We start from the raw sequence: 21,066 nt of genomic DNA on the forward strand, positions 1-21,066 counted from the left end.
CCAGAACTAGACATATTCCAGCCTAGTTTTCGAGATGAAGAAAACCTTCGTATTCTTAGTAAAGGGCATAGAGTACTTATTACTCTATTACTTATGATATAATAAGTAATAACAATATTTATTGATCACCAAAGTTTACATGTTTGCTTTAATCAAGAACACATAGCAATATATATGTCTATCCTTGAAGATATATGAGAAAAGCTATTAGTGGAAGACTATGAACCTATCATTAGGTTGATAATATTATATATATCTAATAGACAGAACTCAAAAGAATAATTGTTATCGTTAGAAAAGTTATATAAGTACAAAGTCACGAGCTATTAGCATAGCTAATATGAGTACCGCTAACACCTACACTGAGATGTGACTATGCATTTGATGTTAGTAATCCCAATCACTAAGTAAGTGTTATATTTATTTAAACAAATATATATAGTAGGTACTGATCATAGCTGCACAGTTCAGTTCACTCAGAGATTATTAGAGGTGATTGTATAATTAACTATCATTTATATTAGCTTTCAGGTAGTGCCTTTAATGTGTAAAAGTAAGTTGGTATCAATAGACCAGCTAGTGGAACTCGAACTCATACAAAAATAAATAAATTCTATTGTAAAAAGAATGCTCCGATTTCACTGTTTCATCACCCTTGGTTAGGCCCGGTGCTACATTGTTTAATGGAAATGAAAAAAAAAAAAAGCAAGATTAGAACACGTACTGTGAGAGTTCCGTATGGTTAATTATTGCAACAAATTTATTTAATACTACGGGATTTATATCATTTATGATTCTATGTACAAAAATTAAATAATAAACTTTATTTATTAAGCTAATAATATATTTTAATATAAGCTAAATGTATAAAAAAACATTTTCTTTCACTTTTACGTTCATCTAAGTGGCAACCGTAGCCTACAGACATGAACTGCACCACCGATATCACGTCACGTCACGCCAGCAGTACCCGTCATGGTTGCTATTCAAGAGAACTAAGATGTTATACCTCTTCTATACATATTTACAATAATACGTTATAGTTATATCCTATATGAAAATAAAGTAAAAATATAATCAACTTCTATTATATTTGCTCCAAGATTTATGAAAAACAATGAGAAGGTATCTCGGATATCTACCAAGATATTATACGAGAAAACAGTTCTGTAGATACAGTTGTTAGCTGCGAATTCAGAAAATTATGGATGAACAAACAGGTAAGATTCGTATGACATAAAACTTTGAGTGCCTCAAATAGGACACGACGGGACCCCAAAAATCGTAATCCCTAATTACCTTACCGTCCCATTCACTCTAAGAAATATTTGGAAGGCTCATTGGATCCATCAATAAAATTTACTCAAAGTGTATTTACACAATAGGAGAGAAAAAGGATTTTTATAATATTTGTTAAGTTCGTTCACTTAACAATAACAATTAAGTGAGCTAGGAATATCGAAGGAGAATAATTACTAGTATAACATGGCATCTACCTCAAAACATGCATATACTAACACAAACACGAATGTTACCCCCCAGCATATCAATGCAGTCAAGCCATACCACTATAATAATAACTCAGTACAATTCACACTGCACCATTCAGTCCCTTACCAAGCATACTATTTGTGCTTGACAACAGATAGAAATAAAGTCCGCATCTGAATGAAAATCGAAGCCGCGGCCATCTGTGTTGAGGCACTGTGATCAACCGCTACAGCTCTGAGGTTCACAATGTTTAAGTAGGACGCAAAAAACAACAACACCTTTATATAAAACGAGTAAAAAGTTAATAAAAAAACTAATCGAAGTTCTTACGTGACCGAATCACTTACAAGGTTAAAAGGGACAGATATTATAGTATTTGTATTTTTTCCAGATACATCACATATACGCAGACTTAATACAAAATAATTATCAGTAAATATATGTTATGAGGTTTAATAATTCAACTTATGCATATATAAAACTAAATTAAGACTACCTATAGATGTCCAAAGATTAAAATCTTTAGACATCTACAGGTAGTCTTCTTACTTTGATGGAAAACGGATTGGCAAGTAATCTGAAACTCAAATAGTGATGTCTATTATTTTCATGTGGTTCCATGAAAAAAATACCAGATATATGACCATTTACGTCGGAAAACACTAACAGTTTTTGAGTGTTAGTCAGTTTTGAAATGTTTTCATAAAAATACATATACAAATAAGTTCCAGTGTCCGTCTGAGTTTGCACGTTTGTTTCTAGAGATAAGACTGCCTTTTGTTGTGGACTTTTTAACATACTTTTTTGTACGTTTTCTGCTCGCAGGAGTGTTATTATTACATATATCTCCCAGTTACCACGCTACATGTTTCACACTAGAGTTATAATATATTTGTCTTTTTTGAGATTTTAGTACCTAACTAATAAATATATAGCAACAAATTCAAACGGTTGGTTACACCAGCGTTTACAATTACGCATCTATTCTATAAAATAAAAGAACCAAACCATGACTTCGTTTCCATAGATTTAATATACTACCAAAGAATAAGCACTACATGGGTTTTATATAAACCAATCTAGCGTATAAACTCTGATCTGTTCTAGGAAGATAAAGTTAGATAAAGTTTCGCGGAATAAACGTGGAATCCTTTCAATACTTTTATATTCCGTGCGTAAATTGTGTGGGTGACAGTTCTAAAGAACTGTCGAAGTTTTAATAAACTTAATTATGGAAAGTTCACTATATTCCCAAGAATATAGATCATACTGATTACGATAAAAGATTAGTCATGATTAAATTAATTATGAGACAACCGTGATTTCAGAATCTCACGAATAGTGCGTGTTAGTAAAAATGTACAAAACGTCTCTTTGTACTGGTACATTGTATATTTATATAAGTTATTCATTAAGGCCTATGGACGTACACAGTCGGGGACTGTATGTTGATATGTACACAATTAGTGTAACTAGAATGACAAACAAGCTGCCGGTCTACCTGATGGAAAGCGGCAGCCGTCGTGTGTTTACACAAGAACAGCACAAAGGGAATCACAGGATACATCGTGACGACCACAGTGTTCTCATGCATTGCCATCCTAGAATTGAATATAAACTTGCAACTTACATTAGATATTAAGTATGAATATATTTCTGAGATAATTTACGTGTAATAGGAGATAATTTACGTGTAATAGGAGAGAAATAATAGGGTTGTTATTACGCACAAATTTTTTTGTTGATTTCAGCAATTAAAAGGCTCCGTCTAAGTGCATGCTGCTTTAGTGTAGTTTTTATATTCAGTTACTGTGTGGAAATCTCACATTTTGATCCTCTGTTCTGGTGATCTGCTGTTTTATCATGATTCAAACCTACATAACACGGTAGCGCATGAGGCTGGCAAACAACAAGTTGGAACCTAATTAATTTGCTACTGGCATTCGAGTGTTTTCGAAGTTTAACGTTCAGTTACTGCACTGCAATTTAATTATACATAAAACTATAGATGTGTAAATAAAAGTTTCCGCAAACAGTTAATACCATTTGATGAAACCAAGACGGAGTTAGTTGAGCATTTTTTTTATTATGTCGGCGTTGCTAAAACCGCTTGGTGTACATTTGTAATGATCGCATAACCGTGTATATGAAACAGTTAAATGGGTCCGACCTAGTTATTAGAATTTAATTATGACATAAATTAACTACGGATGCATTAACAACAATAATTGGTGTCGGTTTTTTATGGATTTGGTTTACACGTATCAGTTTTCTTCTAGATAAGGGGAATCAGCATGTGGCTGCAACTCATTTTCAATTACGAAAGTAACAAGATAGGATTTCCTACTTCTATCGCTTACTTCTATTCTTTTCTCATTCTTCTCTCTTTCTACCACCAATATATTTTATAAGATGCCGATTAGTAACACAGCCAATCAGCTAAACTACGCTTGAACATAGCTATCGGAACTTAATAGTAATAGAACAATAACCCAGTACAACAATCACACAACGCGATTTAGCCACAAGGTTAGAGCTTGTATTATGGATACTAGACAGCTGCAGAAACAGTTTTTTTTTAAATACATACATTAGATAATATACGGAAAATATCCATTGCAATACAAACAATAATACCATTAATGCAATTGTTTCTACCGTGCGCAAAATGTAAACCGCCACCATTGGATAGAAGGCAGTGTGCTAAACCACTAGACACCCGAGGCCGTCCATTTACATGATATTATTTTACAATCATACATGGGTGCAGCACGTTCAATATCGTGGTTACGGGTTACGTAGTAACTATTTTATCATCTCCCAGGGGATTCACTCAACTTTAACTAAACTGCATAACTTTGTGCTATTTGGAATATTCGGTGCCAAATTTTCAGGGTGGAGAAATACCGGAGCTTAATTAATCGCTGCTAGGCTAAATTCCAATACGCTAGACGAAATATAGGCAGTACACTGTTACGTTTACCACAAGTACATCGGTTTACAATATATCGATATTTTATGAGGCACACGTAGTCAATAATTTACAATATATAATCGATACATTATTTATTTAACTTGTGAACCGTTACTTCGATAATGAATCATGCAAAGACTGTTTAGTAAATATGTGAAGTACGTGACGTAAATTAAAATATCTATGTTACTCGTTAATATGCAATATATTATATAACCTTTTAAGTTTATCTATTATATAAAAAAATATCCTATGAATTATAGTCTTTGTTTATTTATTTATTATTTTTAGATAGATTAGCAAGACTAATATACTCAGGTTTTATTACAAGCTTTTCATAAATATGATTCATAGGTTTGTCTAATAATAATTAGGAAAGAAATAGTGTGAAGATATATATATAACTAAAAATATATTAATTTATTTAACTTCAATGCACGAAAATAATGTGTACATATGACGGACTTATATAATAAATACTTTCACGTATTTAAGCCATAGTCGATATAGTCGCGACAACAAAAGCTACAGTCGACATATGTATATAGCGCGGCGGAGATACGAGCAGATACAACCGCCACGCTATGTACAACTAAAGTGGAGAGTGGAACTTTTTACTGTATTTCCATAAAAAAATTAAATAGCTTTTCAACGGTTGGTAAATAAATTCATACAGTAGACATGTGACTTCTTTATTATATAAATATACAATTATTTTATAAAACCACTAAATCTTTTTGACAGGTATGGTAAGACCCGTGTAAGACTATGGTATATATAGAGCACCTTCCGGATCGGATATGGAAATGAATTATCCGTATACAGCAGTGGGACCCGTAAATAATGTTACAGACATATGATCTTAATGATTAAACGCCTCGTTTCACAGCTCACTACTTAAATCAACAAGTCAAGTTTGCGTGATATAACGTTGTTTCTCTAGTGATTTTTTACGCACGTTACTGATTATGTGGCTTTGAAACGAGCTATCGAACATAAACGATTTGTGTACTGATTTATAAACTTTAAAAGCGAATCGAATCTGAAATCTAATAAAAAAAACAAACAGTGGTCTTGAACAGTGCCTATTCACAATTTATTGACTAAATATAATAATACTAACATAAAAAAATGTACCACTAGATATTCCTTCCAGTTGTTCTCAACTGAAGTGCCTAGGCGAACTACTATCCGTAAGAATAGTGATAAAATTTTTTGCGTAGATAAGAGTCCAAAATGTCCTATATGAATAAACATTATTTGATTAGATATACTTCCACATAGAGCAAATACTTTCAGAAAAATACAATGAATAATTATTCAAAACATATATCTAAATAACATTAGTAATCATTAAGATGTGTATTTATTATTTTTGCTTTCTTTAATTTTTTTACCACTAAGCTAGTTAAATGTATGACTAGATAAATATTTTACTGCCCTGGCGTTTTATGGCCACATAACAAACATTATGGCACCGACGTTATGCATCAATCACACGAACATCTCGTCCTCAATACCAAATTACTAAGTACAGGCGTAAAACTAGCGCCCACTGTGTGCAATGACCTTAATTAAAGTATGCTTGCAATTACACACCAATAGCATTTATTGTAGCCATGGTTACGATTAGTACTTTAGTCGTATTTTTTGCTATTATACAGTATAAATATATAGCAGGAACGGAACACTTTACTCATCCAATTTAAAAAACGATTCCAATTTAATTTACCGCGCAATAGATCTGATATCAGTTCTATTCAAATTTAGAATGAATATATAATATATAACTTAAAAGGACAAGGTAGGCTATTCCGAAGTTATAAATCTGAATGATCAGATCTGACATTGGACAGACACTTGACAAAACTTACGAACTTAAATTATGAGTCTAATCATAATTATCTGGAGTAAAGTAATGAAACATTAAAGTTTAGACGGAATAAAATTTATACGCCGAACAAAACCTGAAAGTGATAGCACTTAGGGATTACCGCATTTAGTAATCAGTGGTAAGTGTTCCCCCTTTCGTCTTCCCTAACCCTTGTCTCCTATCACTAGCTACTTTTTATTTTCTTCCTAAAAGTTCGTCTACACACCTATACTGTCATAACCTGTATATAATCCAGGTTGTCTTGGGTAGCGGTGATCACTTACCATCAGGTAAGACACAACATCATGTGCGTATCACGTTAAAAAAAAGATATCATGTAAATAATAGATATCATTTTATAGAACGAAATAATTTAAAACATAACTACGATATCATATAAATGCGTTTCTAACACTTTATTAAGCTGACAGTCAACTAAATACGTGATAAATGATAACACTCTTGCCTCCTGGCACAAAGAGTGTGATCTTAACTTAAAAATTATGCAGGAACCTTGATACCGAAGCGCTGTTATGGTAATATATGATCGCTATAATGTGTGCATATATATTTTATTTAGCTGACTGCTTGCTGATGGCAAATAGCAACCGGCGCGTATATATATGAATAAAAAGAACAACGGCACATGTAGCGCCCTGTATCATGTACAATTCTAAGGAACTAAGGTATAATGTCTCTATATCGTGTACTTTTACAGCTACAATTCATTCTTTAACTAAAATAGAGCTTACAAAGATGATGCGTATAGGTTATTTAAAACAAGTAATACACATGGTAGAAATAATCCTACTAAAATAAAAATTCGAATAATAGTTAGAGAATAAGGCTGAACGAATGCAAATTAAATTTGGTACATAGATTTAATACACGAAAGGGTAAGAGACGTATTACCCAATTTCACGAGGGCTGCACCACATGACACGTCCAGTAATATATAAATAAATAAATAGTAATATTCAATGGATTGTAGGCGAAATGTTTGAAAGTGAAATATTTTACGACTGTAACACCCGCATGCTATGTGCTGTGAGACGTGACCACAGTCGTCAGGGATACGTAAACGGGAAAATAGTGGTATAAGAGCACGTTTATATTGGGTTAGTAAAATTTGCGTCCTATTGCAAACCATCATTGAATGTTATGTACAATGTAGCTGGCCCATCCGTCACACTCGTGAACGGATAGTGCTTGGGATTGGGCAGTTTGTTCTTTTATGACAAATAAGCTATTGTAGATGGTAATGGTAACTAGAATCTCCATAATTTAATAATGAAACAAATAGAATGTCTGTATTTTTGTAACCATATACAATCTTATTTTAAAGGGCTATGAGCTGAAAAATACAATAATATCTTTATTTGTTTAATACATGAATAAAAATATATTAATATAATTTATTGTAAATTACTTCAAAATAGTATGCAACTACGTGGACAAAAATATTCTGGTTCAAATAGGTAGTTGTGGAACGCTGCTGCATATATTTATAATGCACTGCTTGTAGTGAAATTTCCATGTCAAGCAGAAAGGATTGAAAACTACAATGCGGTATTTCAACAATTTGTGGCTGACAATCGATCGGCATACACTGTCTGCAGTTTAGTATAAACACAGCCTAACACACGTGTATATAATTCTAATAGCTAGCAATCAACAACAGGAACATGACGACAAAAATTGTTCAATGGTACCCACATAAAAACGGCAAGCTATTATTTTATACACATTTTAAATGACACTTTGTTGACAACGGTGTGGCCTGTGTTCAGCAGTGTACAATAAATGCCTGAAATGGTGACTATAATTGTAGACCACGGCATTCTGACACTTGTTTACAATTTTCAATTTCCACATGTCAACAGAACTTCCATTACATTGTACGTGTCAAGTGATAACCGTGCCGGAATATTAAACTAATGTTTATTAGTTTTAAATAGTTTACTAGCGATTACACGCGACTTCGTCCGCGTGTTATTGTGATTTTAACCAAATAAAGAAAAAAATATTAAATAATCTAACTAAAATATGTTTAACATTCTAACTTCAAAAATGTCTATTTTCCATACAAATTTTCATTCCTTTTATCATTCATTTTATTTTACCCCCTTAAGACTAACATTTTTACAAGTTGTAAATATCATTTTTATTTGTATTTAATCAACCTAAAAAATAAGTTTCAAGGTTACAGCTTTAAAAATGACGATACTTCCATACAAACTATCATCTACCCTTACAACACCTTACAACACTTTTCTTGCAATAAGATGTAACCTATGTCCTAAATTTCATTAAAATCGATTCAGTAGTTTTGGCGTGAAAGTGAGACAGACAGACAGAGTTATTTTCGCATTTATAATATTAGTAAGGATAAATAAACTTATACCGTCATGGCTGTTATCGTAAAAGGGGGTCAGAGACATTGTCAACAGTCAAAGTTGTGGTCAAAGTAGATTGCCTTGTTCACATTTCTATCAAACGTGGCATGAGCTTCTCCCCCCTACTGCCATTACTGAATTGATGTTTTGCTTAATATCGGTGTTTTTTAACCGACGTGGATACTTATAAAATAAATTAACACATTTTTTGTGTAGGCTTGATATAAGCTTACGATGTCATAAATGTTATTCAGAGATGTAAAGAATTAGACCACAATGCTCTCTAAGCTCTATTACCTAAATATATACTGTAATTATCATATTTTGCTAAGCTTTCCAGCTACGACAACCACTTTTAAGCTCTCACTCAACACTATATATTCAAATTAAAATAAATTAAATTAAAACTTTTTGTGCTCATGAGGCAGCTATATTATACAGATGGTATTGGTTGGAAAATATACCAAAGCGATCTTTCCGCCGTCGTGTCTGTGTCATCATATGGCAGGTGCGCTCTACTGACCCACAAAATGACAAAAAAAATTATGTACTAGAATCGGACGAACAAACTTAGCGAGATTATTTGTTGTCCATCTATTGTGTCTGACCAATCATTAAATAAAATTTACAGTAATATTTTACATACACAATTTTCTAAATAATGTACGCGTAAGGTAAGAAGCTCTATATAAATAGGTACATACTTACGTACCTTCAGATTTCTCGACCCATGGGATAAGTTAAAATAATAGAGACTTGAAGAATAAGAATGGAGTTATATGTAATTGATTTATAATTGTATCATACATTTGAATGGAATTCTCGTTTCGATGTTTGACAGTAGGTTTTCTACTGTGAATGCCGATGCACATATGTATGATGTACGTATTCTGCTCACTTAATAAAAAATACAACCAAATATTTATTTTTAAATAATTATACATATAATTACTATTATCAATAATTACAACATATAATTACTATTATGAATAATTTATAAAACAATTCAAAATCTATTGTCATATACCTATGACTTCATCTATATGACCGATTATGACCGACCGACCGACCGTATATGAGCAATTATTAAGCAGGATAAAATAAAAATATCTTGAGTACTCCATTTATACCAAATTTAAGGAATTGTTATTAAAGCCATCCATGCTAGTATTACAAATACGAAGTTTACCTGCCTGTCTGTCTATTTCTTATCTTTCACGACTACCGTTCCAAACAATTCGACTTAGTTATACTTGAAGAAGACAAATTATAACACTAGAACTGACATAAGTTATATTTTATTTTAAATAACACATATAGTCCCGGGTCCCAGCTAATATGTACGTAACGTAAGTTAAAATAAAAAAAAAACTAATCAATACTAAATTCACGATTAACATACCGATGCAGAATTTGTTTACGACATTAGGGCGATGACTTTCTAATGTCGGTTTACAACAAAAACACTGGCAAAGTACCAAAAATTTCTATGAACGTTTCATTGTTAGTTTTGTAGCACTATTAGCTATAAGATTTAACCTTGACAGTCTGTGCTAACACTTCGTTTTATTAGTAATCCATTACAGTTATTAGTAGCAGAGTGCCGAACATACTATTTAAAAATCGCTAACAATTAAACTGAAAATATAAAAAAAAGTAAATAAAATTAATTCCCTTCAAAATTATGTTAGAATGTGTCATTAAAAATGTACCTGGTTTTGAACATTATCAGAAAGAGTGAAGTGCTGACTGTGTGGTTATTTAACTTGAAATACCAAAACAAACGATTACTATCGGTAACAACAATCGAGTGTCTATGACATAACTTTTTAATTGTCTCTTTTCTATATAATTATCGTTAATTACATACTGTAGTGTAACGATGACAGTTCACGTATATTAAATATAATCTAAAATAATTAATTTTTATTATTTATAGTGTGTTATATATATAAAATAGTACATACCTACAAAGTTGCGTTACAAACATCGAGTAGAGATTCGAGCTACTTGAACGTCTGATAGTGCACTGTAACGTGCTTATTCATGCATTCGTATTGCGGATTAAGACGTTGCTACCCCGTAATTCTATATCCCGTATAGTGATTGCCATATGCCAACCCTTTAAATCGAAATGCACCCATGCAAGCGCAGATGCTTGGGAGCAGAACGACTAGTGAAGTAGAGGCATCCCTGCAGACAATTTAATACAAATGCACCTTCTGGGGCAGATGAATATTAAATAATGGTACATACTCCAATAGAGGAAAACCACTGAGACAGAACTGAAAATTTATAAAGTAAATTCTATACAAAATTTTACTGAATCAAGTGAATTCGGCGAAGCATTTAACCTTTAGAAGCGGTTAGGCGACAAGTTCTGCACGAGAACTAAAAGTTTACTTACTCAGTACATTTGAGACAACTTTTCTTATTCTACACTATTACACATTGATTTAAACGTCATTTCTTAATTTAGACTATTTTATTTTACTTTTCATACTACGACGGTGGTAGCATACCCTAAAAGGCTTTTAAAATTTCTCTCATATTATCATATATAAAACAAATTAGTAGTACTGTTTCTATTTATTATACTTCAATTGTATTAGTTTTATTATAATAGCTAGTAGCTTTTAGTTAGTTATTATAATAAAATGAATGTAATATTTCAAAGGAGTTTACAGCGGCTTTTCAATAACTACGACGGTAAAACTAAATTGAAATGTCCCCGTGTCACAACCAGTCCGAGAGCACTGCGGGAATAGGAGAAAATACTGATTAAAAACCCTTATGTCTTTCTAGAAATAACTTATTAAGCTTTCACAATAAATTTATATAAATTAACAGAGACTTTATCTACAATTTTCCGAATTTATCTATTTATAACAAACAGTGGTCCGCTCAGTGCAGAAATACAAACTGTAATTTATATATATTTAAAGTTTAAATATTATTAAGGTATTCTTGTCAGAAACTAAGTGTATATGTGTATATCTGTGTCAAATGCATGATGTGTTATTTTATTTATTAATTAAATAAACACATTATTAAAACTTAAAAAAAAAAAATCTGCTCTCCTAAATTAACAAACTTCCGTAGCCAGTGAAATTTTCGTTAAAAAGAGTACATAGTTTTAACTATATGTGTTACTATTGTGATAATAATAAGTGGCAATCGCACTAATTGCTTGGATTTCAAATTAAGGTAGTACCTGTATTATGAGACACCAGACAAAGGACAAACTGTGTGCACAACAGAACCTCTAGAGCCAAGCTCTAAATTGGCTCTGCTCTACAGGTTATTTGTGCGTAAATTTCGTTTCCAAATTAATATATTGGAGTATATCTAAGAAATAGTTGAACCTTCGACCTTATTAAAGGCAAACAACGTACCTGCACATACCGACTATTACTTGCTTATAGTAGACTGCAACGTACAGACTTTTATCGCATTAATGATAATACAATTGCTGACGTGTTTATCGGAACCAATAAATTTCATTGAAAGCCAAGTCAGAATTTACTTGGAATTGAACTCTGCAACTTTCACGCGCGCCGAACATTTATCAAGTGTTGTGAGTAACTTGAAACTCATTATGAACTATAACTGCAATTTTATGCTGACATTTGTACTGCAAAATCACGTGTCTGTCTAGACTCATAAAAAACATATGATGACTAAACATTTCATTACGGATAATAATTTTTGATACATTACAAAATAAGTATGATAGAAATATGCACTTCTATTTTAAGGAAAAAAGTAATGTCATCCCCTTTGTATTAAATAAAATCCATCACGCTATATTTTTAAATTCCCGAGGCGTGCCGCATGCTGGTGCATTATTTATTGTACTATCCTCTGATATAACAAGTTGGTGCAGAAAAATCTCTTTTTACCCGCACTAAATCTATTTATATATACGTATAATAAAAATGTCACACTGTCTGTACAATATACATGGAAGATATATGAGAAAAGTATAATATTATTGGAGGACTATATCAACATAATAGAACCCAAAACAATGTTTGTCTGTTTGGCCGTTTATGCGCGGTAATCTCATATTTATTTCACTATGGCATTCATAAGACGGCTTCACTAAAATTTAATGTAAAAACCACACTAAATTTCTAATCCATTTACGAACTAATTAGTAATACCGATATAAAGTCGCGAGATCAGCCAGTAAGTAAGTAGTCGCTCTTCCGTAAATTATTTTCACCTATTTATATTCCGGACTGGAGTTGAGTAGAGGGCAAAAATTGCATTTCAGTTTACCTCTGGGAAATCGATATGACAGAAATAGATGTGAAAAAATGTGATGGATTTTAACAGCTTTTCATAGATGAAGATAGATGTTATAAACAAAATTCATCACTACACATATATGTATTTAACTACTGTTAAATAATGAGACAAGAAGATTATAAAGGAATAAAATAGACGTAAATAAAGGTTTTGCATATGTACCCCTAAGAATTAACATAAAATTTTCAAAAGCGCATCTTTTATGGACTTCTAATTTAATATATTTTCTTACTTTATTTAACTACTATATAACTACGTGGTATGTTAATTATAGTACCAATAATGCATTTCTTCAAAATTTCTTTTTGTTATATGTTTATACAAAGTATTACAAAATTATGACACAGTAACAAGCATCTAGAATTAACAGTAAACATTCATCCATTATTCCCAATCGCATTTCGACGTGGAAGTGCCACGTTACGAAATATCGTCTGAGTATTTATCGCTGTACAGTCTACAAACAAAACGACTGGAAAAAAGCAAGATATGAATGAATTATTACTTGTAGTTGATGCAGTTTGTCAAAATCTGATCCTTTACTTTGCTTCATTTAGCCGTAATATTTAAATATTCTTATTGCTACCTAAAGACAAAAAAATTGTTGTAGCTTTATTTTTGTGAAAGAAAACTTAAACTATGTATTTGTAGTATCTATTGTTTAATTATTTCTTGAACAGACTATATTTCGCTATTCAAATATATTTTAGTTGTTCATTGTTTGAATCCGTCTTCATTTATATTTAAAACAAAAAACATATCCATTTGTGCTCGATCTCTTACAGAATGGGAAAACTGAAACAAGTACGACGTTTTCTTATAGAAATCTCTCTCGTATTAAAGCGAAACACTGTTTTGTTGGCATCTGTACTTTGTGATGGACTTTTTTTAGATCATCTCGTGGCCCATATACATAGGCAAGTGTATTACGATATCATTTTACTACATAATTTTAACAGTCTAAAAACAAGAGTATTATTAGATCGCTTTGTTTGTTAAACCCACGCAAGTTGTATTTTTATTATTACTTTTACATATCCGGAATTAAAATTTCATGTTAAAAATGTTTATTTATATAATAATATATTTGCAATTGCTTTCATTCTAGAACATCTTGAGAGAAAATTATAAATCATAGATAGAATGATTAGATTTATTTTGGGAAAGTATTAAGTCTAGATTCATTAAAAATTAAACGGCATATTACCTGCAGAGCGTGAGCAAGGACTGTAAATTATGCGCCAGGAATACCACAGTTAACAGCTCGTTAGATATTTAAAATTTATGCACTCAGGACCGCAGTGGAGAAGGCTAATTTACCACTTACCTCAGAGAAGCCGGCACAATCGAGTCGGCATAACAATAATATTTTAAAATACTCCAAGCACGCAATGCATAATAGCGTAAACATCACGAGAGGAACAAATTATTAAGTAATTGAAATTTGTTTGTATAATTGTGTAATTATAATTTAAAATACATTCTGTGGACTAAGCTGTGTATGAGGTAAGAAGGTATTTATCACTGTCACTAGACAACTAGGGACACGAAGTACAATACGCCAACAGAAGACAAAGTAATATCTATATAAAAAGATAATATCAAACCACTGTTTTGTTATTTAAAAACACTCATTTATACAGAGAAACCTGTAACAGCAATGACTAATTTTAATGAATCGGTATTTTTCACTTAAACTTCATGTTTGAATATATGCTGCCGCTAATAGTAACGTAGTACATATATTAATTTGTAATTTCTCCCATCATTTCAAATATTATAAATTATAACCACAAATACCTTAACAGATGTAGATTATAAAATACTATTGTTGTCACCTACAACGTATTTTGTGAAGAATTTATATCGTTTTTAAAGCTATGATTATCCAGTCGATAAGCCGGTAAAGTTTGGTGAAACGGGCTTACCATTATTTTGGATTTCTGTAGCACCTACAGTATAAATGTTAAAATAATTTCATAATGTTGTGTTTCATGTTCGAAATTCAGTCTTAGTCATACCATATAACTGTACACATAAGCATTAAATGAGTTTTGAATGTAACAAACTACTAATACTAGTTACAGATACGAACTACTAACAAAACCTTAATAAAAATAAAAATACTACTACGATGTACAAGTTAAACCAACACATTAAATATAATAAACGTTTAAATCAATATTTCTTTAAAGAAGCTACTACTAAATAAAATATACTATCGATTTGGTGTACAGCCCTGGTTGATTATAGTAGCCATCTTATAGAAATCATGTTAAGATTCATTTTCTATAATCAGCTATTAAGATAATTATTAAAAAAAATTACGAACTAAAACAGTTTAGTCAATAAGTTATAGAAGTAAATCACTTTATGCGTCGTATGAGGGCTTTGTCACCTGTAGCACCTAAAAAAGGTACATCGATCGTTATCCATCTTTATTCATGCTAGCTACTGGCCGTGCAAAATGTAGACTAACTACTGGGTCTTATTATACGAAACTCTGCAACTTCGCACTCTACATTTTTTTCTATCTATATTATTTTAATCACTAGATTGGCATACAAGCTGACGGTAAGTTTCAATCATAAAAAAACCATATAAGTCACATCATCAAGCCACACCCGTAGTAACTCTGATGAATATCTATTCCGAAGGACTAAGTTGTCATCACGATACTCTGTACTTTTACTGCCATATCTCACCCTAAAACTGAAAAAACATACTGGTAGTCGGCTGAAATTGGTGAGATAAAGATAGCTAGACGTCTTTTTACAAGACCTATTTCTTATTTGTTGGCATTCTATGTTTTTAAATAACACTTTATAGATACAGTGTGGCAAACAAACTGACAGTACAAGCAGAACAGCGATAACCGCTGTATATAGACATAAAAATCACATACTGTGACATTATTGATATGTGTGGCCTCCTGAGGACGAACGACTGTAACTAGGTTAATGATATTTCTCTTCAACAGACATTTGGGGAAATTAATATTGGACAAAAGTTTGTTACTGACCAGATTTAAATTTGTAAATTATTTACTATAAATCTGAACAGAAAAGCGAAACAGCGATGTACTCTGAATATTGCAACATTACTTTAAAGTGTTCTATATTTTTAGAGAAAAGAAATATGAACGGTAATAACACTTGAGAATTAAACATTTTCAATTGCAGAATCGTATAACCAATTGTAGAGTTATGTAGTTGCAGAGTCATAGAATAGACCATAAATCTGTTAGACCGATTCGAGATGGGATTTAGTTTATGTTTCAATATAACATTAGAGTTATTGTGAACGAACTACAATAATGGGTACTATATAAGTTGAAGTTTATGCTTTTAAGATATATCAATAGTATATTATATTAAAAACTAAAGTTATCCTAAAATCCAGTCATTAGGCTTCTCAACTTGATTTCAACAGTGAAAAGAGTCTGGACATTAGCCCAGCACTGTGACAAATACATACATTATGAAGGTTTCAAATGTAAAGTATAAGTTCACTAATATTTAAAAATATTAACCCCTCAATCACTCGAATGGGTATAACAAAACTATCAGGTGCAGCTAGCAATGAATACCTGAATGGTATCTCTTCTCATTGTGCGTGACACGACGATGAGTCCGTCTGTTCCTGGTATGCTGTCGACTGCATCCGCCTTCACCGCGAGGACCTCGAGGTGGCTGGCTACCTGCTGCATTTAGAACATCCCTTGTACGTTTACCATATTTGTGTTCGACTGTGAGTAGTAGACATACTGACGGTCGATGATAAAAAGAGATAATCATAGCCTATTGAGACACCTAATATATTACCTCTCCTGAGGAAAAGTGTCATGCCTTGTACTCTATAATTTCACTACCATACGCCAGAACCAACTAAAACCTCAAAAAGAAGCATTTATACAAATTGCTTGAAGATGGCGTATTTAATAAAAGATACAAAGATGTCGACTTCATGCATTCATCATTTATAAAACAAAATAACAATTGTCTATTTATCCCTTCAACTACAAGTAGAACTATGTGTTTCTAGGTGGTTTTCGTGGAATATGGGATCCAAATAAAGTATGGTCTTTTTCTGTTATCAATAATACTCGCCGCATTCGCCGCGCGTATAGTCCTTATTCACTGATGGTGAAATTTTGTGGTCACAAAATTGTTAACTAATAATACTTCGTTCTAAATGCCTCCAGCATTCAGAACGAAGTATTATATTTATGAATTACACTAATATTTGAAATGTACATATAATTTAAGGCTAATTCGGTCGACTCTAATGACTTCAACTTGGACTCGAAAGCATTTCATCATTATTTCTTTTTCTTTTCCTATACCTGACCCACACAGAAAGTGTGTAGACACTAGTACTTTTTCCTGGGTAAGTCATATTATACGTTTGTCCTTACATGGTATCTCCTACATAATTTATCTAAAACTTTATTAGCAATTTCATTACATTTTTAACTATTATGTATCAATTATACTCTATTAACTAATAACTTTTACTCCAAGTACTTAAAAACAAGTATTTATAAGTTTACGTTTGTATAAATAAATTCCATGCCTAAATATTACATTGTACTAAAGGGTCAAATGTCGAAACGAAAATAAAAAAAGAGGAATACATAAAAAATAAAACTAAATAATAATAGTTGTGTAGGGGTGTCTTAACCGGTGTAGTGTTTGGGCTGGGTATCAAGCGGGATCAATGACCTCAGCGGCTGATAACAGTCGAGGTGAGGACGTTATCTGGTGGCGTAATGCAGGCCCCAAAATTGTAGTGAAGTAGGGGGATTGGAACGCCCGATCGATATGTCGAGATGACAGGGCGAAAATGCAACAGTGTGTAACCTTCGTCTAGACAGCAAGGTAAAAAGTCAAAAAGCAATGAACTTCAGAAAGGAAGTACCATGCTGATACTGATATATTCTAAACCTAATTTAATTATTTTTTTCTTTGCAATCGACACAAGATCATCTTGATATTATTACAGGTTATATTTTTAGTGTATATTCGTAAATATTTAACTGTGACAATCTTTTAATCAAATGTGTATATAAAATTCAGGGTTCAAAAAGAATCATTTATATCCAACAATTATAGGGTATTAATTCGCCGACAAAATATAAAATAAAATATTGATAATACTGTATAGGAGTCGCCAATTTGTATTTATTTTTTAATATGGATTGTCGTTAGTGGTGGACAAAAACAATTACTTTTAGCAAAAGATAATTCGTTATTAGGTTCCTTTTTTTAAAATTACAGTTATTATTTATTAATAATCCAAATGTATTAGAGCTTGAAGATTGATTTGGCGTAATACCCAATAGCTAATATTGTAATAAAATATATAAGTAATTCGAAGTTCACCAGTTCATCTCGTACAAAATACAAATTAACCTTCACGATTAACTTTTACGTTATATTTCAATTTGAACCTCAGGGTCGTTGCTTTAGGATAATAAACTGCAGTTTAAATTTCTCCACGCGCGACAAGGTCAGACAGATGACGAGCGAGAGGTCATACTCGTAATTCGAAGTAGTTATAAAAAACGACAATACACCTAAACAGTTTCGATTTACAAAGATTATAATGCATTAAAACTCTTTAATTAGAATCCAAGTATTATACTTAGAATTACAGATATCACAATAATTAGTGTTACTTTACATCCACTAAAAAGATAATAACAAAACATATTAAGATGTAATTACTATTACGTTATGTTAATATTACTGGCAGCTATAAATGTATTACTCAATTAAGGATTTTATACAAATGACCCAAAAATCTGATGAACTTTACTAAAATTTTATAACAAGTGTGACGACCTTCAAATGTAGGTAAGGGCTAAACTTTTGGTCAAAATCAAGTTCACTGACTCGACCCCTAAAACGTCAACTAACCTACTCACATTAACGTCGTGACATTCCAGTGAACTTTGCGAGTCCAAACTCGGCGTAATTTAGTAACAACAACCCATACATACTACACAGACAATCAAAACCAGAATTGCCAAATATACAGACCGATTTAGATAATAATGAACTGTATGTCGACGACATATCAATTTTATTCCAGTTTTGAACTTCCGATATCAAACAAACAAATTAATCTCTAGTCTAGGTAAGTCTAGGGATATACGTAGGATTAAAAATATATTAGAAAGTAATAGTCGCTTTGAACAACGAATAATGAATGCAAAATTGCTTTCCATGGTTTGTTTAAAGTTTACAAATATGGGACCGAAAATCTTTTATTTATAACATGTTGTTGTAATGTATGCGGGGTAGTGAATTGAAATTTCCGAAAATCTCATAGTGGAAGTCAAGTAATCTCTGTATGTTCCTATTTTCAGATTTTCATATATTTTGGCTGTACGTTGACAGTCACTCAAAACAAACGGTCTTATAAGTATAATTTAAAATAAACCGTAAAACCGTTTTTCTTTCTTTCTCTTTCTTTCTTTCTAAAAGTTCTCTTCTAAGACTACATTCAGGGCATCAAAAATAAAAATTCCCGGTTGACTGCATCAAAAGAAATATCAATCAATACCTCAATCAATAAGCTTTTTTAGGCTGAACTTTCACAAATCATAAAAAAGAGACTTGCATAGCCTAAGCACATAAGAGAGTGAAATATCCTAAGGAACTACGTAAAATTATGAGGAGCGTTTTTATGAATAAAAGGCTTATTCTATTTGCAAGACGAATAGTTCAAACAACATTATTTAATCCTAATATTCTTTAGAAGAAAGTAACTAACATAATGTCCTTTTTATATCAAAGTCAGCCCGGGTATGATCAATACTATTAACACAACTGCATCGAAATCAAGTAAAATAGATTCAAAATCAAATGATATTCTTATATAATTACAATATATACTAAATATAGAGAAATGTAAAAGAAATAAATGTATTAAATAGTCTCGCACTAACCAACAGAATATGAGGTAATATCGATTTCCAAAAATTTGCCCGCAACACGAACACTATTTACTAATTAGAACGCAAGCAGTAATTAATATCCTTGCGTAAGAATTTTAGTGATTCCATAGCAGCTAAAGTTTATTTATTTTTCTTTTCACTCCATTTCATTACATTACACACTTGAAAATATTCATAATTGCGGCGAGTAATTGCAGTTTTCGCATAAACTGTAATAAATTCGATTATGTATTAAACATATGTACCTACTTGTATTCGTTTATTCTTTTCTTAGATGTTGGGCGTATTTTTTCTTCAATAATGCCAAAATAAGCCTAATATTGTAGTTTGTAGTCATAGGCACTGTGTAATAAAAAAATGCAACCTTATTGAATTTGAACTTCTCTGATCTATTCGATAATTACATTAAAAAGAGATTGACGTGTTATGCAGGATCATAAAGCTTGAAGGTCATCTTCAACTTTGTTTAAACACATTTATGCGTATTAATCAATACGCATAAATATGTTTAAACAAAGTTGCTTACTGTCTACTCAAGTTCTAAAACTAAATTTTGTTGTTGGAGATATCAGACAGTATATCTGGGGTTGTGTCGAGACTTCATTTAGAAAAGTTTGCTTCTTAAATTGATTTGAGAATCAAGCAGACATATTTGTGAGACGAGACTTAACGTATTTATTGCTTGTGTAGCTACAGTATTATTGATTTTCTTGTAAAATTTTATCCTTAATGGATACATTATTAATACAACAATCCGAACACTAATTAGGAATTTAAAGTTTAGATTGCAGTATTATACCGTCCATTCCGATATCCACTCCTTGTAGCTATACTAAGGACTAAATGCAAATTCCAATTCTGCTACAATTGCAAAACACCGCATAACTAAAATACCAAATTCCTAAACTACAGAATTGGATTGCATCAGAATATGCGATATCTACTCGTAGTACTGCAAGAGCCGATTGTAGAATCCTGACATACACAAGATTTCTAATATGTCGGATACTAGTCAAATCATGCTGCCAGTGTATTGGATTCCTAAAATTTAACA

At 31.8% G+C, this 21,066-nt stretch overlaps 1 protein-coding gene across 6 annotated transcripts in view; it reads right to left on the reverse strand.

Annotated features, from left to right (window-relative positions):
* The window catches only part of LOC131849359 (disco-interacting protein 2), a 110,989-nt gene that overhangs the window by 57,806 nt on the left and 32,117 nt on the right, over positions 1 to 21,066 (reverse strand). For 2 of the 6 annotated variants that reach the window (XM_059199424.1, XM_059199422.1), the window contains exon 3: positions 16,638 to 16,751. The exons of the other annotated variants lie outside the window; for them this stretch is intronic. In XM_059199424.1, the coding sequence (XP_059055407.1) occupies positions 16,638 to 16,751 (114 nt within the window). The remainder of the gene's footprint in view (positions 1 to 16,637; positions 16,752 to 21,066) is intronic. 6 annotated transcript variants of the gene reach the window in all.

The sequence above is a fragment of the Achroia grisella genome, unplaced genomic scaffold (assembly GCF_030625045.1).
Source record: "Achroia grisella isolate CSIRO2021 unplaced genomic scaffold, CSIRO_AGI_Agris_v1 utg640, whole genome shotgun sequence".
Taxonomy (NCBI): domain Eukaryota; kingdom Metazoa; phylum Arthropoda; class Insecta; order Lepidoptera; family Pyralidae; genus Achroia; species Achroia grisella.